Source organism: Penicillium coprophilum (genome assembly GCF_028826855.1).
Source record: "Penicillium coprophilum strain IBT 35676 chromosome Unknown utg000004l_segment0_segment0, whole genome shotgun sequence".
NCBI classification, from domain to species: Eukaryota; Fungi; Ascomycota; class Eurotiomycetes; order Eurotiales; family Aspergillaceae; genus Penicillium; species Penicillium coprophilum.
The window spans coordinates 5,120,232-5,130,894 of record NW_026622723.1 but is presented as its reverse complement, the minus strand read 5'-3'; the positions used below and the strand labels follow the sequence as shown (position 1 = coordinate 5,130,894).

Genomic DNA, 10,663 nt, shown 5'->3' with positions numbered 1-10,663 from the left:
GTACCTGGATATCACTGCAAGTTATCCCTTGGTACCTTAGTACCTGACTAGGTACATGTACATATATGTAGGTACAGACCAAATCCGAAACTTACACTATATACGAGGGCACGTGACTTCCGCCAGATTCCACTTCAACGTCATTGATCGTCTCTCAGGCCCCCTAGAGAATGGGCCTTGGCCATTTTCATCCCATGGAACCATGATCGTCCCTTAACCCTGTCTTCCACCTGTTTTTTTACTTTCTTCTTCTTCCTCTTCTCTATCCCCTTCTCCATTCCCCTCCAGACCACCTGGGCATCGTTATACTACACTTTCATCCTGCGACCGTGGGCCCTTGATTGTGTTCTAGACCAAATTCTTGGATCCGCAATGCGGTAGAACCCCGATACAATCTCACACAAAATATGATCTTCAATGCGCGGGATGGATCTGTCCCAGGGGTATCATGGGCCTGGAAAAAGATGCTGCGGTTTGGAGTCGCCTTCTTGTTTGTAATAGGATTTGTTGTCGTACTATGGCCCTCAGTCGAACCAGTGAAATTGCCGCTGGAGACAGCTGTCAACACAACCATCACTGTCGGCCCCGATGTCCCGTGCGATCTCGATCTTGATAAATTGGCAGACCTGAAAGTCCTTCATGTCACCCAATATACCCGCCGAGAAATCGTACTCGAGATGACAGATGAACCAGTGCCCTACACGCAGTGGCTTGACGAGCCATTCTTGCAAATGCCAAAGGGCACTGAGGGAGCGGCGGATGGGTGCTCCATTCCCGCCCCAGTGTCCTTGCGGGTCCCCCAGCCGCCAAAATTGGCGGACGCATCACACATCGATTTTGGAGTCGCAACCAGTGTCGAGAGATTGAATGAGTCTCTGAACGCATTTGCTCACTGGGCTGGATACTCGCGCGCTCGCATTTTCGCACTTATCGAACCGGATAAGTCAGAAACCGGGATCCGGGATGTTCAGGCCAAGGCCGACAGTCTTGGAGTCAACCTCTACATCACAGAGTCGGACGATGACTACCTCAACCGATACTTCGCGCTAATCCCTCATTTACAACAAAATGCCCGGGAATCAACCCAATGGGGCTGTATCATCGACGACGATACCTTCTTCATGTCGATGCCTAGACTAGTGAATGCGCTGGCTGAATACGATCACACCACCTCCATGTATATTGGCGGATTGTCAGAGTCTATCCCGCAGATCGCGGCATTCGGGATGATTGGATTTGGAGGCGCGGGCGTCTTCTTATCGAAACCCCTCCTGACGGAATTGACTAACGTATACGACGAGTGCTCTGCGATGGATTTCACGGGCGATCGCCGCATCGCCATCTGCATCTACCGTTACACCAAAACTCGACTCACGGTGGACCACCGTCTGCGACAATTGGACTTGGTACACGACGCCTCCGGATTCTTCGAGTCCGGCCGCGAGCCCTCCCTCACAGTGCACCACTGGAGGTCCTGGTTCCTCACCGACATGCCGAAGCTAGCGGTGGTCGCTGAACTATGCGGTGACAGCTGCCTCCTCCGCAAATGGCACTTTGGCGACGGCTGGATCTTGACGAATGGGTTCTCAGTCATCAAGTATCACGCCGACCCAGACAAGGATGACATGTCCATGGAGCAGACCTGGGACCCGCACAATGGCGCCAATGATGAATCTTACCTGCACGAGCTGGGACCCCTCCGTCACAAGGATGAGGACAAGAAGAGCTTCCTGTTGGTGGATGCCATCCACGAGCCAAACGACCGTATCACTCAGTGGTACGTTAAGCGCGATGAAAAGAACGGCGATCAAATCTTGGAGCTGTCATGGCGCTTAAGGTAAATATTTGGGGTTTTCCCTGGTACGTGTACAGAACGTGTACTGGCGCCTTTATATGGTCTCCGGGCCCCGGTGGTCTGCTGGACCAAGAACCCCACATTTCAGGCGCATGGGTAAAGGAATGACACTTTGCATGGAGTTTTGCTTCGTTGTTTATAAATGATAGATACACCTTCCGTCTACTCTAATGAGCTGAATAATGTGATATGGAAAGTTTGGGATTACCTCTTATGCTACAAAATTGTAGTTGTTGAAGATGCAGTTCCCGATATTCTCTAGTACTTACTCAATAGGCTGCTTAATTGGCCGTGCTAGCAAAGACGCAGACAGTTTTGGGCTGGGGTGTCCGGGTAGCGGCGTCATCATTCGCACTCCCATTGATCTCCTAGAGCATTTGCAACATAGGACTTGGTACGGAGTACAGATATCTGAGAAATACTTTGAACATCGATGGAAGATATGGTGGGTAGGTAGATAGAGGGAAACAGGTGGGTCGGACCCGCCCTGTCTACCATGGCAAGCAAGGCCAAACGTCCTCCAGGGCTGGCCATAGCTCCCTGATAAACAAAATGTACCATGGAACCGATGAATGAGCCCCTTGCATGTTCCCTGGTGGATACATATATGGCTAGGTATGTACGGAGTAGATATTGAATCTTTTAGTATACCCCGTGCATTTGTCAAACATATGGCTTCATAGCACTAGAATATATATCTGCAAGAACTGGATCCGTAGCCTTGATCAAGCTTGTCAAATCAATTGAACACACAACTACGATCTGATACTAAACGAACCATCAATTTGATATATATATATACGCCACTTGAGATGCAAGGTTGGGAAAGAAATGAATAACTTCTCGCGGAGGCATACCTCAACTCCGCGAACACACGGGGTACTATCTGGCCACCATCTATCGGAGACAATAACGGCTGATAGTAAGTAACATCCTAGTATGGAGTACTCCGTACGCCGTAGGGGTGTACCGTTGACTCAGAAAACTTTTTACGGGACCCCTGAAGATCGATCGGCGTTAAATGCAGATCGAGATACAATATAACGGATATGAGACAAAGTGGAGTAAGCAGCAAGCAGTTAGGACTAGCACTAATGCAGAATAAGTTAATATTCAAAGATAGTAGGAGATGGAGATTGAATACGAAGTATCGGCATAAACCGATAGCCTGGACCAAGTTCCATAAAATAGAGTCAGATGCGCAATTTTGAGTCGTAGGGCAGTCAAAACTGGAATAAGAGATGGGAAATTATAGGCGTGCTGTTTCAGTTTATATCGTTCGTATTACGGAATGTGTATGGACACATCTATATGGAAAGGTGGTCCATGTTCCCAATGACCTTCCCCTTCAGACCGTCAACGTTACAGCGTTCAGATGGAGTCCTATATCGAGTCGCCCCCGGTGGAGCACGGAGCATAGTGCAACGCAATGCTAGAGAATCCGCGTTAGCCCCTACGCCACGGGTTTGGTATGGACTAGATTTGGACGTTTTAGGGGATATTACGGAGTAGAATTCCTGCAGTCCCAGGCAACAGGATGAGACGAGCTAGTATTGATTTATCCGGACTATTTATCTTGGTATGATGACTTAGGCACATCAGTGGGCCAGTGCTCAATTTCCCCAGGAGAAAGTGTGACATCAGAGTGGAATCTGCGAAAGGTAGAGACAGAAAAATGGGCCTTTTGGTCATAGCGCCAGCGGCTGTTCCTGGATTTTGTGGATATTTGTTTTTTCTTGGGTATAACTGCTTGTACATGGAATAGGACGTGCCTAATCTCTTCGAGGTATGCAGTCACCTTGGGGAAAAGAGGATTCGCAATTTGTCAGAAACAAACCTAACCCTAAAACACACCAAAACTGACCTGTACAGGGACATGCTCCATCCCAGGGGCCTACAGGCTGAAGGATATGTTCTACTAATAGAAATATGGAGACTAGCGTGGACATGATACACCAAGACACGTCTCAGCCACAACCATGTGGGAATCGCCCCGTGTCGAACCATCCAATGCGCGTCGGCCTGACCCGCCTTAGTTTGATTTTCTGTTTACTGGCGATTGCGCAAAATCAAGGAAAAAATAAGACGGACTAAAATGAAGGTCTGTATTATGGAAATCCTTGCATCCTATTCGGCTTGATACGGATCTGCATTTTATTTGCAAAAGGTAGGGAGATAATCTCCGTGACTCCCCGCAGGACACGGGTTCACCAAACCTGGCAACTGCAGTATGCATGTGTGTCGTCACTTTCGTCACAATCGTCAGGGGTGTGTGTTAGCTCGGCGAGGGGCTGAGAACGGTAGGTGTGTGTGTGTGCCAGAGTGTGTATGAGAGGGTAGAAGCGCTCCAATGAAGAGAAATAATCCCGAGAATGGTAGGATGTAACTGGACCAGTCATCCTGGTGCCCAACCCAATGCGCCCCTTTTTTTTTATGTTTTATGTTATTTTGCGTCTAGGCATGTCGTAATAGATACAATTTGGGCGTTGTGGTTTTTTTATTTCATTATTCTCTCAACATTAATCCCTCGATGGGACATGGTATAGTGCATAGGGTCAGGGAGGATCTCTTGGTAAGGCTCCGAACCGTGCGCAGGATGGGGGGCCGCGCATGTCTTTTTTACTTCTACGGCTTCTACGGCTTCCACGGCTTCCACGGATGTTCTAAGATCCTTCTGGTGGCCTTCTGGAAGGTCAGGAGAAGGCTTGGCAGAGTCATCCGTGCCGTCTTTGTGGCAGAGTGGGTTCTCAGAGGCTGAAGCAAGCCAGCCGGTGGCCTCTAGTGGTCCCGGAAGGGAAAAGGGGGCGAACGAGATGGGTGTGTAATTACCGATGTACACCGGATGGACTCCACAAGATCGTCCAAGAAAAACAGAGGGGAAACCAGAATGAGAATAGCAAGCTTGTCCTACCAATAGTGTAACCGGTATATATGCTACGTGAGATATGGGTTTCTTAGGCTTCTAGAAGGTATCTCAATTTTTACGTATTCGGCCAACACTATCGAGGGTAATCGTATCAAAATAAGTATATCACTCAATATGTCGCACCATGCGAAACCTGCATGTCATCGTTGATCACCGAGGTCTCCCGTTTCTTTTTTTTTTTTTTTAAACAGATTGTATTTTTCTTTCTAGCTTCAGGGGTCATAGTTCCCCCTTTCATACGGTGTATGGGCCTCTCCTCTATTAACGCCTTTAGACATTAGTTCCTCTTAGTCCCTCTTTGGATCTGGGGGAAATCAATACTTGAAATTTCAGGAGGCTATAAGAATTTAAAGAAATTCTGGTTCGGCCTTTATCCATTTTCGGGAGCACGTTGTGGATCTGGTGGTCAGGTTTCCTTCTAGCGGGCTTCGCTGGGTCTAAACTAGTCTTCTAGAAAGGGAGTTTAGTTACGTTCTGGGGGATTTATATATGTATCTATACCTATGATATGGAGTGAAAGTGCAATACAGGAAAGTGAGATTTGAAATTACACCTAGAATAATCTAGATAATACTCAAAAAAGAAAAATCAAAATCAAATGATGTACAGAGAGAGATGCAGACAGTGGCACCTACCACACCTAAATCACCTATAATAATTATAATTCCTAGTTCTCTCCCCCCCTTTCTCTACCTTTTTAACCCTTTTCCTTTCCTTTCGATCTCTTGATTTATATTTCCCCCACTTCGAATATTCCTCTTCACTCTCTACTCGTTTCAAAAAAGGTGTGTGTTTGCTCTCACCGTCTCCATGACGCATCTTGCCTTCGCTGCCCAACCCCCTGTAGCTTGGGTTTCCTAAACACGGACAATTTCAACATTGGTCTCGCAATTTTCGTATGCGTGTGACTGATCTCACCGAGCATTGTGCACGAGAAGATCAGCTTACGGCCAAGCGCTTGTGGAAGGAGATCGGAATCGCAACTATCTTCATATACATTTTCATGCTGACCATCGACTGTTTTTTTCCCGTTATAGGAACCTTAATACCTATCATCCACCTTCGAACGATCGTTCCGCCTTTAGCCGACCACAACATTATCGTCTGGGGCGAGCTTGGGTTTTTGGCCATCGATACTCTTACGCAACCTTGCATTCCACTGCAGAAAAGTGGAGAATTTACCCCGTTCCATTCTTCGCTGAGGGACTGTCCAAGACAGAACGTGAAATACAGGTTCAGGGTGAGTTTCTGGCTGCCCAGCGAAGTTTTCGTTTCGAGCGCGATCGACTGCACCAAAAGTTGGTTCTGACTATATTGTGACCCGGCAGAACTTTTCTCTTTGTGATCCGAATCTCCCTACGACCGCCTTTCATATCAGCCCAGTCCTTGACGCGTAAGGACTTCGAATCCAAGAGCCATTAGACATTGTGGGAAATATTGGTGCAAGGCCTGCTGAAGGACGTCTTCGAAAGCAGTCCTTGACCGCGGTCCCTTGGCTACTTGCTGGGTCGGGTCATGGACTTCACAACCATCCTGAACAGGAAAAACTCCGCAGCAGCCGCCGCCGCTGCCGAAGCGCAGTTACAACAACAGTACTTTCAACAGAGCGCACAGTTACACACCGGAGCTTCGCCCACCATGAAGAGCGAATCAGGTGGCTCGGACAACCCTGTCAACGCGTACCCTCCTCACGGCCCCCCGCCCATGCAAATGGATGCCGGACTTGCCGATTCATTCTATTATGCACAGCCCACGGGTTCAGCCCCTCGAAACATGGCCTATGCCCCTGCGGGATACGCTGGCGATCCTCAGATACAGCAGGAGCCTGTCCCACAGGGAAGGGCGGGAATTGAACCTCCACCAAAGACTTTCCACTGCTCAACCTGCAACAAGGGATTCGCACGGCGTAGCGACCTTGCTAGACATGGTATGTATCCTCCAATCAGTTGAGGAGCTATGTCCATTGACAATTATTAGAACGTATTCATACCGGAGTCCGACCTCACGCTTGCGAGTGGCCAGGGTGTGGAAAGCAGTTCATTCAACGCTCGGCTTTGACGGTACACTCCCGTGTACACACTGGAGAGAAGCCTCACATGTGTGAGAGATGTGGCAAGGTGGGTATCATTCCTCTTTCTGTCCTGGCTCGATCTAACATCTTATTCAGCCCTTTAGTGACTCGTCCTCGCTGGCTAGACATCGCCGTATCCACTCTGGCAAACGACCCTACAAATGCCCGTACGCCAACTGCCAGAAGACCTTCACGCGCCGCACGACGTTGACACGGCACCAAAATCACCACACTGGGACCATCGAAGAAGCCGCGGCCGAAACAGAGGCCCAGTTGCGGCAAAACAAAGATCGTGGACGCCCTGGCGAGGGAATGTTTTCCGAGCACGCTTCCATCCATTCTACACCGTCACCCGCCCAACACCCGTCCATGTCACCTGGCGGTGAGCTCCCGCCGCTGAATATGCACCGCTCTGCTGGCGACTACTACATGGGCACCGGTCCTATTCCGCCTCATGTGCGTGGGGATTTCCCTCAAGGAAGCCCCCCGGGCTTCCCCGACTGCAACCTCCCCTTCACTGTCCAGCTACGGCAGTGCACCCCACGCCCGGCCATCCATGACTTCGCATCCCTACGCTCCGCCCCAACCTCTTGAACCCCCGGCCAACAGTGACCACCGTCCCAACAGCGTGAACGGCAGTCCTCACATGGCTAGCCTTGGATGGGCCTCTCCGTCTCATGGTAGCATGCCATCGCCCGGATCGGCCAATGACTTCACTTATCCTGAACCCACTGGCCCCGCGTACCCGACATCGATGCCGCAGCACATGTACTTCCCCAACTCTACCATTCGTCGACCTACCAGCACCGAGCCGGAGAACTACGAAATGAAGCCCCGAGGTGACCACTCATGGTCCACTGCTGTATGATGCGAATCACAATACAAGTGTCTCGCAACGGCTTGAATTTTCCATTGTTTCCTTTGTTTAATAACTTCATTGCATAAGCCCCTTGATTCCCACGAGAGAATAAATCTATGCCTCTCGATTGATTTCTTATTTCCTTTGTTTTTTTTTTCACGCATTTTCTCATATGTTTGTACTATATTTGATGGGAAACCAGCGCACTGGAAGGAGTCGGACGGTCTGATCGTGTTTCCAAATCTGCGATTTATTGTTTTGTTTCAAGATGTCGTCTCTCGCCCTTGCACCTTTTCTTTTGTTCAATGCTTGCGGGATGACATTACCGAGACACGATCAGATGAGGAACTGCATCCATGGGAATAGATAGAGGGTTGGACACAGGATTGTCTTTGGTATGGATGGGTTCGGGAAGGATCTGGGTTTGTTTTAGGGAGACTCCTGATGCTGGTGTCTGGCTGGAATTTAGTTTTAGTTATGCCTCTTATTGTTTTCTTGTCTGATTGTCTCATACATCTAATTATTGTGTTACTTTTTTTCCTGCTCTCTTGACTGTCGTTTATGACGTCCTTTCCCTTTTCTTCCTGCCTGCTCTTCGACGAATACCATCTTCCAAGTGAGATCGTCGTACACCAGCGGTTGTCTTGTATAATAGTGATAATAGACAGTTATGAACCTCACATTCCGTGTCAGATCGCATGTTACGTGAGAGTATAATTTCACTGACCTCCAGCTTGGTATATTGGGCCTCGCAATGTTTGGTGAATCATATATCTGTCCATGGTGAAACTCCGTCGCCTTGTAAAGTGTATATCCAGAACCAAGCACTAGCCAAGCACAAGGTTGAGGTCACGATGCCCATCTTGTTATTCCGTACATGGGGCGTGACAGGTGTGCCAATGACAGCTTGTGGTCCCGCCAATCGATTGGAAGAAATGGCTGCACTAAGCTCTTGCTCCCAGCGCTAAATGAGACTCAAAACTACCCGGAATAGCCTCTCTCGTTTTGCCCACCCTGCTCGACGAATCGTCATATAGCACGCCCCCACTGACTCGTGTTGGTTGGATCGACCTGTTGGAAATGTGCACTGGGAGCATAACCATGGTAACAAATAATGCCACAATCGAGGAATTTCGTAAAGCTATTGAGCAGTCTGGGCGTCTCAAGAAGTTGGCTCTACATGCAATGCTTTCCATTCCTCTTAGCTTCTACTCCAGCCTGTTAGGTCTGAACACTGATCTAGGATATGGTCCCTCTAGGGCTCAAACAAGAGCTGAGAATTTTTGTCATGGTCGGTATCAGATCTACAATCGAGTAGATGAGATCATGAAGGTACAATATGTGTATTGTAGATTGCGTGCAACAGTGGACGAGAGGAACTTTGATACCGCAAATGTCGCTCGCAAGATGGTCGAGCACCTGACCTGCTCAGCGCATTCCGATTAGCCGATCATATTTCTCGCGCGCCGTTGATCATAATACTAGAAGAAGTCAGAAACGTGCTCAGCGACTGAGTCAAATGACAGCACCTACATCACTTCCCCAATGTGACCTGGAGCTGTTCCATCAAGGTATTTTAGATGCCACTTCGAGGCCGTACTTCTCGTAATCAAAGTCTTCCAGACTAGGTATGCTTTCAGCCCAGCCGTCATCAATCTCTCCTAGCTGCCAATCATCTCCGACCTGAAACCTTCCTGACTTCCCTGCTAGGATATCCTTGTGCATCGACTGATACTCTGCTGCTACATCTGGATGTGGTACCCAAACAACTCGCATCCCAGCCCGTCTTCCTGCCTCTACCCCAGCGATGCTATCTTCAAAGACTAAACATTCGCTAGGCCGGATGGTGGTTCCCCCAGAGCCTATTGCCAAGTTTAACGACTGCAATGCGAGCAAATAAATGTCAGGCGCTGGCTTCCCTCGACCCCGTCGCACTCGAGGATCATCACCTAGGACCCTTCTGTCCGGGTGGAAGAAGCTCAGTAGACTTTTCGATTCTGACCCCGAAGTTTTCAACTCATAACTACGGCTTTTAGTGCTGGAAGCTAAAGCCAACCGAATCATATCCCCAGACAAAGCGCTCCGTGCATGGCTAAGACGCAATAAAATGTTTCCCGCGCCAGGCAGCAGCCTACAATCTGGAAAACGTAGTCGCATAGCCTCACTTGATTCGCGTGCGAACTGCTCGCGGGAGATTGGCAGCTTAGCCCAGTTGTGGAATACGTCGCCATTCGTCGAGTCCGCGACGCCCATGAGCTGGGCTTGAATTGACCTAGTCAACGGAGGCCTTCCATACTTTCCAAGCAATTCGTCTATAGCAGAGCGATGATGTCTTCGGAGTTGATGAGGAGACCGTCCATGTCGAAAATGCAGGCGCGAATTGCGGGGAAGCTGGTGCTCCTCGTTAGCTGGTTTTTTTTTTTTTTGGTATTCGTCTGTTGGTGGTCGAGAATGGCTTCGCTGAATCTTCTACATAGATTCTTATGTTGGGTGTCACTCACTTTGTCTTCGGGGAAGCCATGACGAACGAATAAAAGCAGGATTTAATCCTGATTTCATGGCACTGAGGGTGATATGAGGAGAGGTGAAGTGGAATTGAGGCAATCCAGGCTTGGGGGACCGGAGGATTGCGGAGCCACCAACCTCAGATCTCATGCAGTATATTGTACAGGAGCTCTCGAGCTTAGGGGTATATTGCGTGGGAGCTTCTCTTTGCACACGCGTTACCATGTAATCGCTGGTGGTGCGAAGAGTGCTTTTTTTCGGTGAAGACTTCCATCCATTTTCCTGTGATGTTTTCACTCCTCCCATGTAGTATATTCGAGTGCAGGGCATCGTCTATTTTCTGATGATCCTAAGCTTAGGGGGGATATAGTTGTAAAGTGTGAAGGTGAGGACACAGGGGACGCATTTCGCCCTGTAAGGAGTTGGAAGCTGGGTTTGATTGAGTCT

General features: G+C 48.9%; 4 protein-coding genes across 4 annotated transcripts; 2 read left to right on the top strand and 2 right to left on the bottom strand.

Moving 5' to 3' along the window:
• Positions 1-407: 407 nt before the first annotated feature.
• On the top strand, positions 408-1,841 carry N7500_006373 (glycosyltransferase family 31 protein; the record flags this gene model as incomplete). Its single annotated transcript, XM_056677517.1, has 1 exon — positions 408-1,841. One exon carries the CDS (start codon positions 408-410, stop codon positions 1,839-1,841), a length of 1,434 nt encoding a protein of 477 aa, XP_056532517.1.
• A 4,455-nt stretch (positions 1,842-6,296) lies between these two features.
• N7500_006372 (putative C2H2 finger domain protein) lies at positions 6,297-7,720 on the top strand (the record flags this gene model as incomplete). Its single annotated transcript, XM_056677516.1, has 4 exons — positions 6,297-6,708; positions 6,759-6,898; positions 6,949-7,308; positions 7,331-7,720. 4 exons carry the CDS (start codon positions 6,297-6,299, stop codon positions 7,718-7,720), a joined length of 1,302 nt encoding a protein of 433 aa, XP_056532516.1.
• A 1,557-nt stretch (positions 7,721-9,277) lies between these two features.
• N7500_006371 (putative HAD superfamily hydrolase) lies at positions 9,278-9,964 on the bottom strand (the record flags this gene model as incomplete). Its single annotated transcript, XM_056677515.1, has 1 exon — positions 9,278-9,964. The coding sequence occupies one exon, from the start codon at positions 9,962-9,964 to the stop codon at positions 9,278-9,280; it is 687 nt and encodes a 228-aa protein (XP_056532515.1).
• A 59-nt stretch (positions 9,965-10,023) lies between these two features.
• Positions 10,024-10,232, bottom strand: N7500_006370 (HAD-like domain-containing protein; the record flags this gene model as incomplete). Its single annotated transcript, XM_056677514.1, has 2 exons — positions 10,024-10,102; positions 10,213-10,232. The coding sequence occupies 2 exons, from the start codon at positions 10,230-10,232 to the stop codon at positions 10,024-10,026; spliced, it is 99 nt and encodes a 32-aa protein (XP_056532514.1).
• Between the last annotated feature and the right edge of the window lie 431 nt (positions 10,233-10,663).